This window comes from Rhinoderma darwinii, chromosome 11 (genome assembly GCF_050947455.1).
Source record: "Rhinoderma darwinii isolate aRhiDar2 chromosome 11, aRhiDar2.hap1, whole genome shotgun sequence".
Classification (NCBI taxonomy): Eukaryota; Metazoa; Chordata; class Amphibia; order Anura; family Rhinodermatidae; genus Rhinoderma; species Rhinoderma darwinii.
The window spans coordinates 51662962-51686418 of record NC_134697.1 but is presented as its reverse complement, the minus strand read 5'-3'; the positions used below and the strand labels follow the sequence as shown (position 1 = coordinate 51686418).

The 23457-nt window shown below is 43.6% G+C and overlaps 1 protein-coding gene across 3 annotated transcripts in view; it reads left to right on the top strand.

Annotated features, from left to right (window-relative positions):
- The first annotated feature begins 1390 nt into the window (after positions 1-1390).
- The window catches only part of RUFY2 (RUN and FYVE domain containing 2), a 33846-nt gene continuing 11779 nt past the window's right edge, over positions 1391-23457 (top strand). For 2 of the 3 annotated variants that reach the window (XM_075841447.1, XM_075841446.1), the window contains exons 1-8: positions 1391-1473; positions 3906-4020; positions 6890-7060; positions 8090-8207; positions 8301-8402; positions 9689-9812; positions 19771-19835; positions 20451-20516. In XM_075841447.1, the coding sequence (XP_075697562.1) occupies positions 3945-4020; positions 6890-7060; positions 8090-8207; positions 8301-8402; positions 9689-9812; positions 19771-19835; positions 20451-20516 (722 nt within the window). In that variant the 5' untranslated portion in view covers positions 1391-1473; positions 3906-3944. The remainder of the gene's footprint in view (positions 1474-3905; positions 4021-6889; positions 7061-8089; positions 8208-8300; positions 8403-9688; positions 9813-19770; positions 19836-20450; positions 20517-23457) is intronic. The other variant, XM_075841448.1, reaches the window with a different exon arrangement.

Genomic DNA, 23457 nt, shown 5'->3' with positions numbered 1-23457 from the left:
GCATTAATTGTAAAACACTATGTGACATTATATGTGTATTACATGGACACAATATGCTGCCATTATTTGGGCTGTATATGACAGGGCTTTTATTTATACCAGTATTATCTGGGCACTGGATGGCATCATTGTTAGTGCAGTGTAATAGTTGGGCATGATCATTTCACAAGAATCTTTTTCTCCTAATTCCCCTATTGCTATGGATTTAGCGGTTGAGAGGCCCTAGGTTGTATATATTCTACGCCTATAGATATGAATCTATTACTAATGATGACTATGTGAGATAGCTGAGACTACTTTACCTTCTGATATTTTATATGGAAAGTAAGCATGGCACTGCTAGCCCAGAGACACTGGCAAGGGTTGATTCTCCAGGGCCCAAATTAAAAAGTTATGCCAGGGCAAACCCTATAATTGGCGATGATGTCACATGCTGGAATAATGGATGGCTCTAGAAGGTATATACATTACAAAGTTGAAGTATTCACTTGTATAAGGAGAGATCTCAGTTTAGTGGGCAGTTAGAATGATCTTTTCACTGCTTATTATTAGTACCTATGTTGCAGAAAAGCCCAATGGCCCCTCAAGCACAAAGGTCCAGTCCCAATTGTACTCTCTGCAACACCTATAGCTTCTCTATTGCCAAAAGGAGTTCTAATAGGCAGTCATATGAACATGCGGTGCCTATTGTATGGATATAAACTGCTCAGTGACAAATGTCAATAGTCAGCTATATAGAAATGGTATCAAAGTGGTCAACATAATCTCTACTCTATTCCCCCTAGGGGTTGTACAGAGTTAGAAAAACATTGCTGCTTTCTTTCAGAAACAGTGCCGCACCTGTCTGCAGGTTGTGTCTGGTATTGCAGTTCCATTGAAGTGAAAGGGGTAGATGCAATACCACACACAACCTGTGGCACTGTTTTTGGAAGAAAGCAGCCATGATTTTGTCATCCTGTACAACCCCTTTAAGGGGGATCTGCATCTGTAAAGGGTAAACATATCTGGGGCCCCATATCAGCGGCCCCCATTAAAAAATTCACTGATCATGTTACAATACAAACTAGGTTAGTAAATTGGTGCATTACACATGACCCCATTAGTATTTTACCTGCTATCATCTAACGTCAAATCCAAAGCAAGACCAATGTCATAATAGAAGATGAATAATACACACACCAGAAAATGAACTAATCGTTATCATATGAGCCATCAGCTTTGAAGATTGCTTATATTTCAGTACACTGGACAGCAGCTTTATCTCTTGCTCCGTCAGCGCAGCCAGGGTTCACTACAACTGCGCGTCAACCGGTCTAGTGCGCAAGTGTGCTATTCTCGAAGCTGCGCAGAAGTAACCACGTAGATGCGAGGGTAGAGAGGGATAATCTGCGCATGCGCATATGGTACAGCCGCTGGGCGGACTCCCAGTCTTCAGAGGGAAGGTGGCGGACGTCTTGCATCTTGCGGAGTCAGGTGAGGAGCATCTTTACATCGCTCCGGGGATTATGGGGCGTAGCAGGGCCGGTCATAAAGGGCCTTGGAAGTCGTTTTACTTTTTAGCCATGTTGGTTAATCCCTCAGAGTTCCTATAATCTACATAGGCGCTGGGTTGGGATTATGTTGTGTTATTACATGGTCGTCTGAAGACTGGAGCACCAATATTGTAGAAGGGCGTTTCATGGAAGACTTCAGAAGATCTAGTGATCATGACCACGATATAAATCTGTCCCTGGTGCAGGAATAAAGCAAAATGTATTTATCATATCTGCCGTTTCAAGCGATAGGGTAAACGAATCAATGGCATCAACCCTCAGAATAATAAAACGGGATTATTTCATGTAACTCTTACTTTTGTTACTATTATATAATAATTTCTAAAAATATTGAACTAGTAATCAGGTATTACGCAAACTAAGAGTTTTCATTACTTTCCCTGAGAATGTATGATTTTGCTTGTTTTTTCCTCTATAGGGGGAGCTATTTTCTGTAGTTCAGTCATTATTTAGTGACATGTGACTACATATTGGCCTCATGTATTATTGTCCTTGTCATGGGCAGCGGTCATCATGTTGTGTATTTACACGTTAGTCTGCATCTTGAAATAAAGTGATTAAAATGTAGCAATGGATAGGCACTGCTTAAATGGAGATGTAAGGCTGTGTTCACACAGAGTTTTTTGCAGGAGGAAAATTCCTCCTGCAAAAACTGCTCCAGATGGTTTTTGCACAGTGGTTTGACAAAAACTCGTCAAAACACTCGTCGATGCGTTTTTTTCCCTCTTTCTGACTAATTGAAATGGGGTTTTGGAGGCGGAAACCGCCTCAAGATGGGTCATGACGCTTCTTTTTACCACGACGCGTTTTTTTTACTCGCGCTAAAAAAACTCTTCCAACTCCCATTGAAATCAATGGGAGGCATTTTCGGGCGGTTTTTGAGGAGTTTTGCGGCGCGGTTTCCGGTATTTTTGCCCCATTACTGTTCACGGCTTGTATCCTCATATGCTCGGCCTCACAGACACGGCCTCTATCCTACTCCTATTTTAAGATGTAGGTTCACCTATCGGATTGTTCATGGATTTGTGTCTTTTTTAAACTTTACCAACGATGTTACTTTTATAGAAGGGTTGAAGTTTTTCACTGGGTTCCAAACTGTTGTAAAACAGCTTATCTGGTGACAGATCTGAAGGGCAACTGTGTTAAATATGAGCTAACTACATAAGTAGCACAATTCTCCTTGGTGTCCTGTTTGCTACAATGTATCAGGGTAGATAAAAATGTACCAGTCCAGGATGATTAGATCAGAGGATTACTTAGAACGTGTACCGTTGTGTCCACCTCTGAGCTGGGTGTAATCAATAAGGGTTTAATTCACTGACAGCAAAGAGAGATCTTGAAAATGGTGATGAATTGAAACACAAGTAGTTGCTTTCTTTATGCCGTGATGTTTACCATTGCAGTATTTGTTTTAAAATTGCTAAAACAAACAAACAAACAGCTAAAACAAAAAATGAAGCAATTTTGCAAAAAGTCAGGATTAAAATATCCTGCAATTGTGTGTATACAGCTCCTATGCAGATCTATGTGTCTCTAAGGTCACAGATTATAAACAAACTCTGTGTGTACTCAAATGCTGTAATCCAGAGGTGTAACCAGAAGATCCTGAGCTCCAATGAAAAATATATAACAGGGCCCCTCTCCACATACTATATGCCATTTATAATACTGTTGTCTTCTGATGTGGCAATGGGGCCTTTGGGCCCCTACGGGCACCAGGGCCTGTGTTTGACTGCTACCTCATTTGACTTCTGAAAAGAAAAAAAATAAATAATAGCAAGAGCATATGTTATAAAATAATAAAAAACAACAACAATACTCCTCCAATCTCCCACGGTCTAGCGCAGATGTTCGGGTGGTCCCAGCGGCTGGCAAGTGATCGCTGCAGTCAATCAGTGGCATTATCGGTCACATGCTGTAATACTGGCATCACCGCTCAGCGATGGGAGCCATGATGCCAGTAGTACTGCACATCACCGCGTCGGCCACTGATTAGTTGCAGTGGTCACGTGCTAGCCGCTTGTAAACAAAGACCACCGGAGCGTTTGCGCTGGTCCAGTAAGGGATTTGAGGGGTGAGTATTGTTTTGTTATAAAATGCTGGTAATTTTTTGTTGGATAACCCCTTTAAAGGTGGCTCACGAGGTGGAGCTTCACAGTGATCTGCCTTTCGTTTCAATTCTGGTAAATAGTTACATATGCCAAGTATAATCATTACTAAAGTTTCAAAATGATTTATTTTATCTGAAAGTTTCTTAATCATCATCACAAAGGCTCCATAATGCAATCAATACTTTTATTATTATTCAGGGCGGCAGGAATGTTTGCAATGAATTCATATTGTTTTGCACAGGTCATCGTAAAAGAAACAGAGTGACTTCTCTATCCCATCATGACCCAGTTTGGAGTACCAAGGAACCCTGTAAACTGGGTCTCCCACATCACAGCAGCTGTGGTATCCCAGCCAGGTATGTTATTTTCATTTTAATGAGTTCAAGAAAAAGGAAATCCCACTTATCGTCGCTGTTCCTCCCTAGTGATGATACTTGGCAAGTTCCGCCGGTGGATAAACACAACCTGTTTTTTTCTGCCGGATGAAGAGACCGGTCCAGTCTCGAAACGCGTAGCCTTCTATATTTTAGCCTTTAAAAAAAACACCATAAACAAACAATAAATCCACTTTGGGGTTTACCTGAGTGTATATGGGTCACCGCCAGTGACCATCCTACTTGCCAAGTATTCATCACTAGGGAGGAACAGCGCCCATAAGTGGGATTTCCTTTTCTTGAACTCTACATATCCTGTCTAACGGAACCCTACGGGTCACCGGTTGAATCCCGGGCTGCGGACCTCCAGATATAATCTACATTCACGGACGTTGTGCTCCCAGCACAACGCTATCAGGTGAGCACCATTCTACTTCCCTGACATCACACTTTCAAAACTTTGGGATGATGCACCATGTGCGCCGTGTATTTTTTTATATCTTTTTTCCTATAATTTTCATTTTAATGATATTGCACATTTCCTAACACATTAGATGAGATTCTCTCTATGCAGTGCCACACGGGGTCCCTGCCGTGGTGTGCCGGAAATGTGGCATTTATATTGTCTGCAATGTTAAAGCTGAAGGAGATTTTGTACTCGTATTATTAAAGGGGTTGTTTCATAACTACAACCCCTGTCCATATGCCCTATTATTTGGATGTCATCTAGTGGGTCCTCCAATTGGGACCATCCTCTATGAGCCAGAGGGGGAAGCCGACAAGTAAGAGCATCTCCGACTCTGGCACACATGACCCGTCCATGTATTACATGGTTGGCCATTCATTTCATAGCCGCTGATTGCCGGGAGTTCCAGGAGCCAAACCCGCAACAATAAACTAATTGCCAGGGTGGCTATCTTTATAGAAGAGATTGTCTTCCAAAATGAAGTGCCCATATACATTGTCAGCCAGGTTTTTCCAGACACTGAATGACAGATAAATCAGCATACACCCTCTCCTCTCTCTCTTACTGCTCTAACTTTGTGAGTACCACATGAGTTCTGTAGGTCCTCTTGTCCTGGTATTTTGTGCATGAACCAGGATGCTCAGGATGATCAAGCGTTCCCCTGTGCAATGCTGCATCTGTAATGTATATGTATATGGGGCTCCTAGAATAGGTTTTTAATGTATAGGTTTTTTTTGTTTAGCTGTGTATTATACATTTCTGAAACCTGGTTTATTTCCTAGTAGAAATATCTAATTTAATTTGTCTAGAAATATCTAATTTAATTTGTCTAGATGTGCACACGGCTTTATAGGGACGTTAGATTGCAGAACTCTTAAAAGACTTCAGTCTCTACCTCTTGTATTTTATATTATCTTTATATTTGTATAGGGACTGCATTCAGAACACTCCATTTTGATGTCACAACAAGCAGTGACTGTATCCACCTAAACCGATCAGGGAAAGTCATCGCTAAGTTCTAGACTTGAGGAGATTTCCGAGATACTTGTATATAGCGATAAGTGATATCAGTACCTTCATTTCGATGTACACAATCTCAGATTACCAAATTGCACTACGTGAATTTCCCGATATATGTACATAAGTCCGATCTTCAGCCAGTGAAGGACAGCTTTTGGAAAAAAAAATCCCCCTTTCCAGCTAAAGATTGCTCCTGCTTAAAGAGCAACTCCGCCTATGTAGTATATTATAGGGCTTGCTATTGCTAAAATAGGAGCTTGTGTGGTAATGATATCAAAAGTATAAGCTGGGGTCCTTTTACACCGGCCAACTTTGGCCGTAAAAACGAGCGCCGATCAACGAGACAGCTTGATGATGGGGGCGTGCTTTCTCCTTTCACAAGGAGCTCTGATCAGTAATATATGGGGACAAGCGCTCGTTACTACCAACATTCAACCCCATACATTATTATCATGTCGACAGCACAACTACCTGATTACACAAGATGTGCTGCTGACAACGATAATATTTTGTGCTGCATAAACGATACGATAGGCCGATGACCGAATGTTTGCTCATTTATTGGCTGATCGTTGCCCTGTTTACACAGAGCAATGATCGGGAACGAGCAATCATATAAACGCTTGTTTGCCTGATCATTGGCCCGTGTAAAAGGGCCTTAACTAAAGCCATTATACAAATTGAATTGTTTCTTTCATGACGTTCCTGATGACAATAAAGTAGATTTATTAAGACTGGTGTATCATACATCAGTCTTAATATACAGATCGCTGGATTAAGATGCACCTAATTTATTAAGAGCGCCAGAAAATCAAATCTACACCAGCTAGCTTTTGGCGTAAATTATAGTAAATTTGTCAGGCCACAGGTGGCCCTGCCACCTTATGCTAGGCTCTCGCAAATTGAGACTTTTGTGCCGTTTGCGACATTTCTACGCCAGAAAAAATAAATTCCTGCCTTAACTTTTCCTGCAATACACAGAACATTTTTTATATTCAATTTCACTCTGAAGAATGGTGGTGAGGCCACATGGATGGTTGTTATCTCCCATCTCCTCGTAACCTGATGTACTACTCAATAAGAGGATGTGTTCCAGCAATGAAAAAGAAATATCACAATATTGAATACTGGCAATATTCCTATATTTAAAAAAATAATAAATTGTAATGCATACCAGTAGCCTACATAAAGCTACTGGTATAGTTACCATTCTCTGTGTCTCGGACGACCACATTACAGATCAAAAAGCATGGACCTTTTACTATATTTGATATTGATTTTTAGCTATGTTTGGGATGTATGCATAATTTATACTTAGTAATATAATGGCTTTTAAATACTAATCATTATCCTGTGTACGAGCAGCAAGAGACCCGGCTGTTGTCGAGCGGACGAATTTGCTGAATATGGCTAAGCTCAGTATAAAAGGACTCATTGAATCAGCTCTGAGTTATGGCCGTACCCTGGATTCAGATTACCCTCCTCTTCAGCAATTCTTTGTTGTAATGGAACATTGCCTCAAACATGGGCTTAAAGGTACAGTACATAACTAGAACCAGCAGCATTGTCCTGCCACTGTAAGCAGTAGGATATTCATTTAACTCAAATGTACCATGCTGCACTACTGAGAAATTCGGATTCACCATCCATCAGTGTTCACATATATACAAATTACAAACATATTTGTCGATATTCATAGATGGAAATTTTAGTCCACACTAGGTCTCTATAATAACATCATTTTAGAAGTTGTCATCAGAACCTGGTAGTAGTGCAGCATTTATGAGGGTTTGGCTCTATGGCATCAATTGATCATATCGAAGCATAGAAGTAAGATATAAAAGAAATGTATGTGTTATGATGGGGTAGGGAGACAGGTGAGCCCTAATCTACCCGCCACTCAGTCCCTGCCTACTTGCAACGGCCCGTCCTAGGCGACCGCGTACAACTGGGCGACGGTCCCTACGCTCAATAAGTGCACAACAGACAAGGGTACACAGAAGCTAAGGGAAATGGGGCAGTTGACCACGGCAACACCGTGAGCAACAAGAGTAGTGAACGAGCCGAGTCAAACCAGGAGTGTACGAGGTACCAATCGCACAGCAGGAGCGTAGTGAGTAAAGCCAGGGTCAAAATGAAGCAAGGTCAATAATAATAGCAGGAGCAGCAGAGCCAGGAAACAGGAAAGAATCACAGGCAAAGGAGGAGCAGGAAATGCAGGTATAAATAGACAGAGGGCGGGAGCTAGCTCCGTCTGGCCAGGCTGTGATAGGCTCTCCCACTCCTCAGCCTCCCAGCCTGACTGGTAGAAGATCATGTCACTCTCTCAGACTTAGGAGCAGGTGCAGACTGATTACCCACGGGCGTCGACACAGAAGCTGTGTCTGGCAGATCCTTTACAGTATGATTACATTACATTAATCTGGTTCCCAATAATCCATTAATCCTGATAATCTGATTTGCAAAAAGAATAGTCACAAACAAGCAGTGTGTACAGGGCATCAGAAATATCAGGGGTGACTGTATATGGCTGAATATCACTTTTTGACATGTTCTTCTTTACAGTGAGAAAATCCTTTCTGAGTTTTAACAGAACAATATGGGGTCCTTTGGAGATGGTGGAGAAAATCTGTCCTGAAGCAGAAGAAGTTGCAGCCAGCGTGAGAGATTTACCAGGGCTCAGGTGTGCTTTTAATGTTTCTTGGCAGCCTGTTACTATTATAATCTTTATGTGCCTGGTATACAGTATTAGCTGTGTTTTTTATTTCTATCTTAGAACCCCCCTTGGTCGAGCCAGAGCTTGGCTGCGGTTATCAATGATGCAAAAGAAGCTGGCAGACTACCTGCGTTACCTGATCATGCGCAGGGATATTTTAAGGTCGGTAACTCCAGTAACTCCGTTACAGTTTCTGATATTTAGACATAAGAACTAGGCACAATTCTGAAAAAAAAATTGATTGAAATAGGATTTTAGGGTGTATAAAAAGATAGAAACCGGTGATCCAAATGTAATATTACCCCTATGTAAATCCCTTGTAAGGCCACATCTTGAATATGGAATTCAGTTTTGGGCTCCACTATGTAAAGAGGATATAGGAGAACTGGAGAGGGTTCAATGGCGGGCAACTAGATTATTAAATGGGATGGGAGGTGTCGCTTACAATGAAAGGCTAGAAAAATCGGGCCTGTTCAGTCTTAGAGGGGATCTTATTAATATGTATAAGTATATGTGGGGTCAATACAGAGAACTAGCACATGATCTGTTCTGTCCAAGGACTACAAAGGAACAGGGGACATTGATTGCGTGTGGAAGAAAGACGTTTCAGACATCAATATAGGAAAGGGTTCTTTACAGTTACAGTAGTCAAACTATGGAATGCCCTACCCCAAGAGGTAGTGATGGCAGATACAATGTCAGCATTTAAAAAAAGGCTCAATGATTATTTATTGACGAATGGCATTGAGGGTTATAATTAATCAAGCAATGAATGACGGGTAATTTATTGGGAAAGGTTGGACTTGATGGACCTGTGTTTTTTTTCAACCTATGTAACTAGGAGTTATAATTTATAATGGGTAAGGCTCTATTCATATCAGCGTTCTAAAATTTCCATCAGGGGTTCTGACACTTTTACCTGCAAGAATAGTGCAGCATGCAGCATTATTCTTGCCACCAAAACAACAGTACCTCGACACACCCCATTGTAAGTTATTGGATTCTGTTGGGCGCCATACATATCCTTCAGTGCAGCGTTATAGCCTTTTGTTATTAACAGAAACCATAGTGTGGAGCCTTAGAACAGCATTAAACGTTCACAGTTCAATGAAAATTGGGAAGCTCGTGTCATATGTAGCTTTATAACGGTTTTATACCTTTGTGCATAGGCTTATTATATGCATTACTACAGATGTAGTGGAGATGAAGCTGTTGTTTTCATATTAAGATAACTGTAAGTTAAAATAGGACTGGGGATTCCCGTTATCTAGATTACTGATCAGACATTTATGGCATATCCAATGGATATGTCATAATTGATTATAGAGCGATAACTCCTTTAAGAAACCTAAAGCTAAATTTTCACATTTATTTACAAAATTGCAGGTACAAAAATATGCCATTCTGAACTTTGTGATGTATGAATATATAAATATCTTTATATTTAGTGAATTTTATGAAAATCATGCAGTAATGATGGAGGAAGAAGGAACTGTTATTGTGGGACTTCTGGTTGGATTGAATGTAATTGATGCCAATCTCTGTGTCAAAGGGGAAGACCTGGATTCTCAAGTAGGTTACATAAATGTATAGATGGATGTCCCTCAATTTCGTACCTAATTAATTCTTAAAGAGGCTCTGTCACCAGATTTTGCAACCCCTATCTGCTATTGCAGCAGATAGGCGCTGCAATGTAGATTACAGTAACGTTTTTATTTTTAAAAAACGAGCATTTTTGGCCAAGTTATGACCATTTTTGTAGTTATGCAAATGAGGCTTGCAAAAGTCCAAGTGGGTGTGTTTAAAAGTAAAAGTCCAAGTGGGCGTGTATTATGTGCGTACATCGGGGCGTTTTTAATACTTTCACTAGCTGGGCGCTCTGAAGAGAAGTAACATCCTCTTCTCTTCAGAACGCCCAGCTTCTGACAGTGCAGATCTGTGACGTCACTCACAGGTCCTGCATCGTGACGGCCACATCGGCACCAGAGGCTACAGTTGATTCTGCAGCAGCATCAGCGTTTGCAGGTAAGTCGATCTTACCTGCAAACGCTGATGCTGCTGCAGAATCAACTGTAGCCTCTGGTGCCGATGTGGCCGTCACGATGCAGGACCTGTGAGTGACGTCACAGATCTGCACTGTCAGAAGCTGGGCGTTCTGAAGAGAAGAGGATGTTACTTCTCTTCAGAGCGCCCAGCTAGTGAAAGTATTAAAAACGCCCCGATGTACGCACATAATACACGCCCACTTGGACTTTTACTTTTAAACACACCCACTTGGACTTTTGCAAGCCTCATTTGCATAACTACAAAAATGGTCATAACTTGGCCAAAAATGCTCGTTTTTTAAAAATAAAAACGTTACTGTAATCTACATTGCAGCGCCTATCTGCTGCAATAGCAGATAGGGGTTGCAAAATCTGGTGACAGAGCCTCTTTAATTATAGTAAAATCATATTTTTCTGATTGTGTGATAAAAATAATATTTTCCTTATCGTTCTTGGCAGCACCCGAGGGTCTTCTTCTGGCCCCATTCCCTAGGACAGAACATGAACAGCATTTAAATAATTTAGCAGATAATTAGTTAATTAACCCCTTCACGACTGCCATATGGCTATATACATTCTAACTGCCGATGCCCCGTGCAGTTAGCATGTGTATAGATGTCGGCAGCCTGGAAGGGGTTTAATGAGTGCAGTGCTGCTTCAGTGTGAGCAGCGCTGCACTCTCATGTACGCCGGGGCTTTGAGAGTCCCGGAATACACCCCCTAACTGTAGATAGTGCCACCCACAACCCCCGCAAAACCCTCTGTAGATTGCGCCACCTAAGCTCCCTCCAGCATCGGAATCCCCGGCCAGCGCTCTGGAGGGGAGCTCCCTCCCTAGACGGAACCCCCACCGTCTTTCCATCCCCGATGTAGATAGTGCCACCCCCTTGCAGATAGCAAGCCCCCCCCCTGCTGTAGATAGCATCCCACCCCCACTGTAAATAGCGCCACCTGAACTAATGAGTCTAGGAGCGGAATCCCCGGTGTCAGATCGCACTGGCCTGGGATTCCGCTCCTAGACAGAGCCACTAACGTCACTGTCCAAATGGACAGTGACGTCAGGGGCTCAGTCTAGAAGCTGAAACCCCGGCAATATTTACAGTGGGGGTTGCGATGCTATCTACAGCGGGGTGTTGCTATCTAGCCAGGGATTCTGCTACTGGAGAAGCCCCTGGTGTCACTATCCATATATGGACAGTGAGGTCAGTGGCTACTCCTGGAGCGGAATCCCCGCTCTGGCAGGGGATTCCGCTTTTAGAGTTAACCCCTGACGTCACTATATGGACAGAAACATCAGGGGCTTCCTGTAGGAGCAAAATCTTCGCCAAAGGGATTCCGCCCCTACAGGGAGCTACAGTGGTGCGATTTACAGGGGATATTGCTAAATACAGGGCGGATGTTGCTATCTACAGGGGGGGGGGTGACGCTATTTACAGGGGGTATTCGCTATTTAGAGGGGGTGTGGTGCTATATACAGGGGGTATGGCACTATCTACATGATACAAAGCCACACCTGCTTTTTCTTAATTTTTTTGTGATTTGTCTGCTCATAATAAAAATTAAAAACATGGAATTAATTAAACTGATCTAGAAAATTAAAGCCTCATAAGTCTTGTAAAAAAAACAAGTAAAAATAGTTGTGATATTCAAAGCGGTTCCAAAGATATTATCGTTTAAAGAAGTGTATATCAAAAATGGAAAATTTGACCTGGACACAGGGGCATCAATGACCCTTGGTCATGAAAGGGTTAGTTAACCAAAAGCAAAAGACTATAAATACACTCTAACCTAAACACTAGATGTGTTGTTTTCCTTTCCGGTAGCCTGTCAAGTTTCGGAAAAAGGAAGAGAAAATCAAGACACAGACTTTGTAGTGAATGCATCCAGCCTCTTCCTGATGCCGCCTCCAATATTTGTGTGTGCCCGTGGGCCATCTGGGTAAAGACCTGCCATTTCAAATAAAAAACTTTTTTACGCTCCCGTTTGTGCCAAAAAAGTTATTTGGCAAACAAATAAAGAAGATCCTTGAGAGCAATAATAAGAAGAAAGGCCGCACCTTTGTTCTGCTGTGTCTATCATTCAACAGGGAGACTTCCTTCCAAACTCAATCTAAATGACTCTTACCTCCATGTTCCCATCTCTTTCAGCTGTCGCAGGTTTCTCAGGATTGCAGTTCAACATCAAGGCTTTATCGGACATCTGCAACTTGTAGCCCTTCCATTCGGCTTAGGCTTCAGGAGATATATATTATTCCCCACCTGGACGATTGGTTCCTAAAGGCACCAACGCCCTTCCAGCTCCAGTGTCCTCTTCGGATCACAAAGTGTCTGTCCGACCATGGGTTTCTTATAAACTGGAAAAAGCCAGTTCTGCAGCCCTCCATTTTCACCAATTTCCTGGGAATGATTATTCACACAGGCCTAATAAGTGTCTCTGTTTTTACCCACGGAGAAGATTCTCAAACTTCAGGAGGCGAAAAAAGCATCTCATCCTTCATCCCAGAGTCCCCATCTGAATAGTTATGAGGGCTTTGGGATACCTGACTGCATCCATAGACGCAGTACCATTAACCAAAGCAAGTTTAAGGCCTCTTCAGTCGCAAATCCTCAGAGTTTGGGGTAGAAAAATGATGTCCCTGGACAGGACATGGTTTGTCTCCAGTCAAACAAAGAGACATTTTAAGTATTGGCTCTCTCCTCACAACCTCGCCAGAGGGAAAACATTTCACCTTCTACCTCAAGTGTGTTTTACCACAGATGCCTCTCAGAAAGGATGGGGTACACTCCTGGAAGGAAGATGGTCACAGGGCAGTTGGTCTCAGTCCCCTGTCATAGAGGTTAAGGCAGTCAGATTGGCTATTTTCTCCTTCTCTCACCTGCTCCAACCCAAATCTGTCAAGATTCAGTCGGACAATGTGCCTACTGTTTATTATCTAAGCAAACAAGGGGATACCAAGAGTATTGCTCTTCAGTCCAAATGCGAGAAGATCATGTGCTGGACAGAGAAACATCTCCAGGATATATCAGCCGTCCACATACGAGGGAAATAGAACATTCAGGCGGACCGCCTCAGCCCTCAATTCTGGGGAATCGGAGCTTAACTCTCATATTTTTCAGCCCACAGATCTACCGCATGGCCTGGAAAACCAAAACCAAACTTCCCCCATTTTTATTCCATTTGCAGGCTAGGTCGCCCAGAAGCCCTGAATGCCTTTTCTCTGAAATGGGGTCGCCTGCTTATTTACATCTTTACTCCAGTTCCTCTGATTCTTCGAGTTGTCAGGAAGCAGAAGGTGCAAGCCACCTTGATAGCACCTTTTTGACCCTAAAGGGATTCGTTGCCAAAATTGTTAAATCTTTTGAAGGTAACTTTTGGCGTCTTCCATAGATTCCAGACCTCCTGTTTCAGAACATCCTTTATCATCAGCACATCTTCAAATGACATCTGATGGCATGGAGACTGACAGGATCATCCTGTCTAGTGAGGACATTTCTGAAGAAGTCATCAGTAGACTTCTTTCAGCAAGAATACCATCAACTCTAAAGATGTATAAGAAAATCTGGAGAATCTTCTCAAAATGGTGTACTTCTCACCACACTTCACCTACTTCCATTTCAGTTCCGCTGCTTCCGTTTCTTCAAGATGTTTTCCAGTCGGGTCTCAAGGTCAACACCATCAAAGTCCAGATGTCTGCAAGCAACGCCTGAAGTAGAAGCAGCGGAAGTTCCACTTTAGTTTCCACTTTACACCATCTGCAGATCTTGGTCCTCTGGAGACACCTTGTTAAGTATTAGGGTATGTGCACACACACTAATTACGTCCGTAATTGACGGACGTATTTCGGCCGCAAGTCCCGGACCGAACACAGTGCAAGGAACCGGGCTCCTAGCATCATACTTATGTACGATGCTAGAAGTCCCTGCCTCGCTGCAGGACAACTGTCCCGTACTGTAAACATGATTACACTACGGGACAGTTGTCCTGCAGCGAGGCAGGGACTCCTAGCATCGTACATAAGTATGATGCTAGGAGCCCGGCTCCTTGCACTGTGTTCGGTCCGGGACTTGCGGCCGAAATACGTCCGTCAATTACGGACGTAATTAGTGTGTGTGCACATACCCTAACAGGCTAGACTGTTTGTTGGTGGAACATTCAGCCTTTGGCACTGGAGTGCTAAGTCTTGCAGCTGCTGATAACCCACCCTCGCTAGATACTTAAACCCCTCAGGTGCTGCCAAGGACAATTAGGAAACCTTAAATCTGCTTACCTGAAATTTTTGTTTCCTTTGGTCCGAAGGCAGCACCTTTTTCCCTCCAAATAAATATATTTTTGCTTTCAGAATGGCTGGTTTAGTCCACATCTAGTGTTAAGGTTAGATTCTTCTGCTATTGGTTTAATTGTATGCTTAAAGAGTCTCTGTCACCACATTATAAGTGCTCTATCTTGTACATGATGTGATCGGCTACAGCAGTGTTTTTTATTTTGAAAAACAATCATTTTTGACTGAGTTATGACCTATAGTTTCTCAATGGACAACTAGGCGTGTTTTACTATATGACCAAGTGGGCGTTGTGGAGAGAAGTGTATGATGCTGACCAATCAGTGACCATTCAGCGTCATACACTTCTCTCCATTCATTTACACTACAGATAGCGATATAGCTATATCGCCATGTGCAGCCACATAAACACACTATAACGCTACTCATGTATCATGACAATGAATATACATTACCTCCAGCCAGGACGTGATGTCTATTCAGAATCCTGACCACTTCTGTAGCGTCTCTGTGATTTACAGCACAGCGAGATCTCGCTGTGAATGACAGCTTATAGCGTAATCTCGCGAGACTACGCCTGCTATGCTGTAACCCACAGAGACGCTACAGAAGTGGTCAGGATTCTGAATACACATCACGTCCTGGCTGGAGATAATGTATATTCATTGTCAGGACACATGAGTAGCGTTCTAGTGTGTTTATGTGGCTGCACATAGTGATGTAATAAGATCATTATATGCTGTGTAAATGAATGGAAAGGAGTGTATGACGCTGATTGGTCAGTGTCAAACACTCCTCTGTACAACACCCACTTGGTCATATAGTAAAACACGCCCAGTTGACCATTGAGAAACTCATTGGCATAAAGCTAAAATAGGTCATAACTCCGTCAAAAATGATCGTTTTTCTAAATAAAAAACACTGCTGTAATCTACATTACAGCGCCGATCACATCATGTACAATATAAGCCACTTACACTACCATTCAAAAGTTTAGGGTCACTTAGAAATTTCCTTATTTTTGAAAGAAAAGCACAGTTTTTTTCAATGAAGATAACATTAAATTAATCAGAAATACACTCTATACATTGTTAATGTGCTAAATGACTATTCTAGCTGCAAACGTCTGGTTTTTAATGCAATATCTACATAGGTGTATAGAGGCCCATTTCCAGCAACCATCACTCCAGTGTTCTAATGGTACACTGTGTTTGCTAACTGTGTTAGAAGGCTAATGGATGATTAGAAAACACTTGAAAACCCTTGTGCAATTATGTTAGCACCGCTGTAAACAGTTTTGCTGTTTAGAGGAGCTACAAAACTGACCTTCCTTTGAGCTAGTTGAGAATTTGGAGCATTACATTTGTGGGTTCGATTAAACTCTCAAAATGGCTAGAAAAAGAGAGCTTTCATGTGAAACTCGACAGTCTATTCTTGTTCTTAGAAATTAAGGCTATTCCATGCGAGAAATTGCCAAGAAACTGAAGATTTCCTACAACGGTGTGTACTACTCCCTTCAGAGGACAGCACAAACAGGCTCTAACCCAGGGGTCTCAAGCCCGCGGGCCGCATGCGGCCCCTGGGGCTGTCATCTGCGGCCCGCGGGACACAGCCGCTAGTATCGGCTCTGCTCCGAGACTCTGGAATTCCCTGACATCGCTGTCCACATATGAACAGCGATGTCTGGGGCTTCCCCAGAGCCGGAGTCCCGAGCAGAGCGCTGGTGTCGGCTCTGCTCCGGGACTCTGTGGAATTCCCTGACATCGCTGCCCATATATGGACAGTGTGTCAGGGTCTTGCCCAGAGCGGAGCAGAGCGCTGGTGTCGGCTCTGCTCCTGGACTCTGTGGAATTCCCTGACATCGCTGTCCACATATGAACAGCGATGTCTGGGGCTTCCCCAGAGCCGGAGTCCCAGTGATGTCAGGAGCACAGCTGGAGTCCCAGGAAGAGCCTACTAGCGCTCTGCCTGGGACTCCAGCTCTGGGCAAGCCCCTGAGATCACTGGGGCAGCCTCTACAGAGGGCACTGGGGCAGCCTCTACAGAGGGCACTGGGGCAGCCTCTACAGAGGGCACTTTTGCAGCCTCTACAGAGGGCACTGTGGCAGCCTCTACAGAGGGCACTGTGGTAGCCTCTACAGAGGGCACTGTGGTAGCCTCTACAGAGGGCACTGTGGTAGCCTCTACAGAGGGCACTGTGGCAGCCTCTACAGAGGGCACTGTGGCAGCCTCTACAGAGGGCACTGTGGCGTTATCTACAAGTGGGTGTGTGACAGTATCTGAAGAGGACACTGGCATTATCTAGGGGTGTGTTTCATTATCTACAGAGGGCACTGTGGCCTTATCTACAGAGGGCACTGTGGCCTTATCTACAGAGGGCACTGTGGCCTTATCTACAGAGGGCACTGTGGCCTTATCTAGGGGTGTGTTGCATTATCCACAGAGGGCATTGTGGCCTTATCTACAGAGGGCACTGTGGCCTTATCTAGGGGTGTGTTGCATTATCTACAGAGGGCACTGCGGCAGCATCCACAGAGGGCACTGCGGCACTATCTAAAAAGGGGCTGCCCAATCTTGACATGTGTGCTAACTGAGCCGCCGGACTGCATTTGGCGACACTTAAACTGGAAAGCTGGATTGTTGAAATAAGCACGTGGAGAAATATCTCAAATTTTAAACCTAGCGCTATTATTATAGTAATGTAGTATTATTATTCTAGTAATATAGTGTTATAGTAGTTCAAATAACTAATTGATTAACAATAATTTTGTATTGTATCAAATTTGAAAGTAATGCGGCCCGTCAACTTCCCATTTTTTCTATATGCGGCCCACTTACCCGGCCGAGTTTGAGACCCCTGCTCTAACCAGAGTAGAAAGAGAAGTGGGAGGCCCCGCTGCACAACTGAGCAATAAGACAAGTACATTAGAGTCTCTAGTTTGAGAAATAGACGCCTCACAGGTCCTCAACTGGCAGCTTCATTAAATAGTACCCGCAAAACGCCAGTGTCAACGTCTACAGTGAAGAGGCGACTCCGGGATGCTGGCCTTCAGGGCAGAGTGGCAAAGAAAAAGCCATATCTGAGACTGGCTAATAAAAGGAAAATATTAATATGGGCAAAAGCACACAGACATTGGACAGCGGAAGATTGGAAAAAAGTGTTATGGACAGACGGATCGAAGTTTGAGGTGTTTGGATCACACAGAAGAACATTTGTGAGACGCAGAACAACTGAAAAGATGCTGGAAGAGTGCCTGACGCCATCTGTCAAGCATGGTGGAGGTAATGTGATGGTCTGGGGTTGCTTTGGTGCTGGTAAAGTGGGAGATTTGTAAAAGGGATTTTGAATAAGGAAGGCTATCACTCCATTTTGCAATGCCATGCCATACCCTGTGGACAGCGCTTGATTGGAGCCAATTTTATCCTACAACAAGACAATGACCCAAAGCACACCTCCAAATTATGCAAGAATTATTTAGGGAAGAAGCAGGCAGCTGGTATTCTATCTGTAATGGAGTGGCCAGCGCAGTCACCAGATCTCAACCCCATAGAGCTGTTGTGGGAGCAGCTTGACCGTATGGTACGCAAGAAGTGCCCATCAAGCCAATCCAACTTGTGGGAGGGCCTTCTGGAAGCATGGGGTGAAATTTCTCCCGATTACCTCAGCAGATTAACAGCTAGAATGCCAAAGGTCTGCAATGCTGTAATTGCTGCAAATGGAGCATTCTTTGACGAAAGCAAAGTTTGAAGGAGAAAATTATTATTTCAAATAAAAATCATTATTTCTAACCTTGTCAATGTCTTGACTATATTTTCTAGTCATTCTGCAACTCATTTGATAAATATAAGTGTGAGTTTTCATGGAAAACACAAAATTGTCTGGGTAACCCCAAACTTTTGAACGGTAGTGTATAATGTGGTGACAGAGCCTCTTTAACCATTTGTATGCTGTTCATGTTCTGCCCTAGGGAATGGCATCAGAAGAAGTACCTTGGGTGCTGCCTTTGGACTCAAGGAAATGAGAATTTTAAGCAAATTTGAGGTATTTCTTTAGACGCTGCCAATTAAAAGTCCACTCCACTCTTTTGGAGGGACAGCTTCTACTTTTACAAAAAGAAAGGCTGCCTGCAAGCAGCCAAGCCCAATTTCCCAACTACCAATGTTAGTAAAATAATAAATAATCTTTATTAGGCTACGTATAGCTTCTACTTTTGACCCAAATCCCTCTGTCCTTCTTTGCTACTTAAATGTCCGTTTTATTTAACTGACAGATTTGCATAAATACATTTTGTATATTCCTCCACAATCATCTGTCTCGGCTTTAACTGCATAGTACGTCGGCCCGTGTTTTAGGACCTTTACGCAATTTGATCTCCTGACGTACCTATGACATATGAGGAGATGACAAGATGAAGATCGCTGCTGTGATAGATTCTGTTTAGTTGATAAGTACACTATATGTTTGTTATCATTTAGAGATAGTGTTTTTATATGCATATTTTACCAGACTATAGCAATATGAAAGATACTCTTAAAAAGGACCTGTCACTAGGTCCTATAAAGTGATTTAGTAGTCTCACCTAATAGCTGCTGTGTCTAAGGGTCCAGCAGTGTTTGTCCTATACTTGGGGGTCCCCTCGTTGCTGCGCTATGGACCCCTCTTTATTTAGCGACTAATATGGAAATGAGCCGCTGGCTAGCCAAATGGGTTTAGAATATGTGTTTTTCGCTGGGTCTTTCGCCCGCGGCCATTGAGCGCTGCGGGCAAAAAACTGAGTGAAAAACGCTTTCTATGCCTTCCATTGATTTCAATGGATGGTCAGAGACAGAACTGCGGGAAGAAAGAGCATGTTGCTTTTTTTTCTCGTGAGCGTTTTTTCCCTGCGCCTCCTATTGAAATCAATGGAAGGCAAATGCGGACATTTTTTTGACGCGGTTTTCGATGCGGTTTCTGCGTCAAAAACAGCACCAAAAAACTTTGTGTGAACTTGGCCCTAGTCTCCACCCACTAGCTCAGAGACAACTGAGAATTAAAGAGAAAGCCTGCAGAGGGGAAAACTGCAAAAAATGCGGAGCACAAGTCATATGGCTAGAAATAGTGTTATTCCTCATGTACACATATGACTGCTTATTATGAAAATTCACCTGAAAGGTTATGTATACATGTTTAATACATTATATTTTATTTGTATATATACTTTTGTAGGTTGGAGTGATTGATTTCTCCATATATCTAAAATCAGAAGAAGATGAGCATAACAGAGAGGGAAGGTAATAAAAGTACTAATATATTTTTTTTGCCTGTGTTAGGGCTCATCCACACGTAACGGAATTGCTGCATATTTTCCGTCCGGAATTGCGGATGCAAAATACGCAGCAGAATACAGTAGCAGCAAAGTGGGTGAGAGTTAACAAATCTCATCCACACGCTGCATAAAATTTCCGAGCAGAAATTCACCTGCGATGCGTATTTTTTGGACCGCAGCATGTCCATTCCTGCTGCGGAAAGTGTCCAGAATTGCTGCGTTTTTCAGAGGAGACGTCTCCATCTCGAAACATTTTGAAAAACACCGCAAAATACGCACCATTTTCTGCCGTAAAAACCGCAGGAAATGGTGCGTTTTTGCAGCACCGGAATGTCTGCGTTGTGTGTGGACAAGCCCTTATACACTGGTTCTCCTAGTTACAGCAGCTGCCCACGGGAGCACACAGCATCAGGAACTCTGGGGGAACCACTTTCTGAACCCCCTTAACCGTAATATTTATCCAATGTAGATATGATCTGTGGTTTTGACATTCTGTCAAATTTCTTAATAATATTTGTAATTATTGTACAAGTATACTTTATTAATCCAATGTTTAATAACTAATCTCTCTTAATTTAAGGAACGTGCACATTTCTGCAATACTGGACCAGAAGAACTATGTTGAAGAACTTAACAGACAACTGAAGTAAGTGCACAACATACATCGTTCAGTCCTGACATTAAAACCACTGACAGGTGAAGTGAATAACATTGATTTTCTCGTTATAATGGCGCCTGTCAAGAGGTGAGATATATTAGGCAGCAAGTGAGCAGTCCGTTCTTAGGCCTTATTAACACGAACGTGTATTACGTCCGTGATACGCGCGTGAAAATCACACGTGTCGCACGGACCTATGTTAGTGAATGGGGACGTTCAGACAGTCCGTGATTTTCATGCTGCGTGTGTCCGCTGCGTAAAACTCACGACATGTCCTATACTTGGGCGTTTTTCGCGCATCACACACCCATTGAAGTCTATGGGTGCGTGAAAACCACGCACGGACATGGAAGCACTTCCGTGTGACTCGCATGATTCGCGCAACAGTAGATAAATAAATGAAGGAAAAAATAAAAGCACTTCCTTCATTTTTTTTTCTAAACTTCAAAACCGCATGTCATAAGCATGGCATATGCGTGAAAATCACGCAGCACATACTGATAACACAAGCAACTGCAACGCGCAAAAAATGCAGCGTTTTTTGCGCGCGCAAAACGCACACGTTCGTGTGAATAAGGCCTTAAATTGTGATGGCTAGGTCAGAGCATCTCCAAAATGACAGGTCTTGTGGGGTGTTTGGCTTAAAAAAGTGAACCAAAAACTTCATCAATACGGTGTGTGTGATACTGGCCTTAAAAGGCCGGGTTCACATGTAGCGTAAACGGATTTCATTGCGGAAAATCTGCAGCGTAATACAGTAGCAACAAAGTGGATAAGATTTGAACAAATCTCATCCACATGCTGCGTAAAAGACCCGGCAAAAAACTGTTGATAAATTGGCCGCGGTGCGGTTATTTAATTCGCAGCATATGAATTTATGCTGCGAAATCGCTGCTTTTCCCCAATGAATTCCATGGGGAGTAAAACTCGCAACAAATAGCAAAAAAAAATAAATCTCATACTTTCCCAGATCTCTCTGCCCCTGCGTCCAGCCTGACCTCCAGGCTGCAGCGGTCACATGGTTAGGGCTGATTCAGACGAACGTGTTTTGCGTCCGTGCCGGTCGCGTGGTTTTCACGCGGCTCGCGCGGACCTAGAGAGGTCTATGGGGCAGTGCAGACAGTCCGTGAGTTTTGCGCAGAGTTAGTCCGCTGCGTAAAACTCGCGATATGTTCTATGTGTCGGCGGTTTTTGCGCATCACGCACCCATTGAAGACAATGGGTGCATGAAAATCACGCATGCCACACGGAAGCACTTCCGTGGGACAAGCGTTATTCGCACAATAACAGTAAAAGAATGAATGTAAACAGAAAAGCACCACGTGCTTATCTGTTTACAAACATCCAAACGGAGTGTCATAAAGATGGCGGCTGCGCAAAAAGCACGCAGCCGCGCATCCATATGAACAGGGCACACGGAGCTGTAAAGTGCCTTTTGAGCACGCAAAACGCCGCGGTTTTTGCGTGCGCAAAAACGTCACGTTCGTCTGAATCAGCCCTTACAGCGTACATACAGAGTATGAGACTGTGCTTAAATCCTCATGAAATCCGTGACCTATGAACAAAGCCTTAGGCTGAGTTCCCACAGTGCAGATTTGCTGAAGATTTTGCATGTGTTTTTTCAGCCAAAACCAGAAACAGAACCTAAGCAGAAGAAATATATAAAGAAAGGCCTTATAGGTCTGCTCTCCTGGATCCAATTCTGGTTTTGGCTTACAAAATTAAGTCAAAATCTGCAGCAAATCTGCACTGTGGGAACCCAGCCTTAGGCCTCATGCACACGACCGTAGCCCGACCGTAGCCGTGTGCACGCCCGTGATTTTCGTGTCGGCCGGCTGCGGACTGTCAGCGGACTGTCAGCCGCAAGCCGCCCGCACATGCACATGGCCGGGCCATTGTTTTCAATGAGCCCGGACCGCAACTCCGGACCATAATAGGACATGTCCGTACTTTCTGCGGTCCGGGTTCCCGGGCCGTGCACGGACCGCAAAAACTACGGTCGTGTGCACGGCCCCATAGAAAAGAATGGGTCCGCAATTCTCCCGTGGATTTGCGGGGGAATTGCGGACGCAAAAACACGGTCGTGTGCATGAGGCCTTAGAGTATGTTCACACAGAGTTTTTTGCAGGCAGATTTTGACCTGCCTGCACTTTCTTTGCCGCAGTTTTCACGGCGTTCTGTGCTGTGTTTTTCGGCCGCGGCCGAAGCGGCCAACGCTTTCTCTGTCTCTTATTGATTTCGGAACCGCGGGAAAAAAGAGCATGTCGCTCCTTTTTCCTGCGAGTCTTTTTTTCCTATCGCGGGAAAAAAACGCCTCTGCCTCACATTTAAATTAATGCGAGTCGATTTGTAAAGTTTTTTGGCGCAGTTTCTGCATCAAAAACAGTACTAAAAAACTTTGTGTGAACTAGGACTTAGGGCTTATTCACACGAACGTATAATACTTCCGTGCTACGCGTGTGATTTTCCCGCGCGTCGCACGGACCTATGTTACTGAATGAGGCCGTTCAGACTGTCAGTGAATTTCACGCAGCGTGTGTCCACTGCGTGAAACGCACAACATACTTGGTCGTTTTTCGCGCTGCACGCACCCATTGATGTCAATGGGTACGTTCAAATCGCGCTCGGCACACGGAAGCACTTCCGGGTGCTGCGCGTGATTCGCGCAATAGCAGTACAAACAATGAATGAAAACAGAAAAGCACCACGTGCTTTTCTGTTTGTAAACATAAAACCAGTGTCATCATGATGCCGGCTGCGCAAAAATCGCTCAGACGCGCACCATATGCTGATGACACACGGACCTTTTGCGCGCGCAAAACTGACACTCGTGTGAATCCGGCCTTACTGTCATTCCTTCACTCTTGATTCCTTCACACGTCAGTTCACACGTTGCGTAAATAGTGCGAATTTTCCGCATCGGAATTCG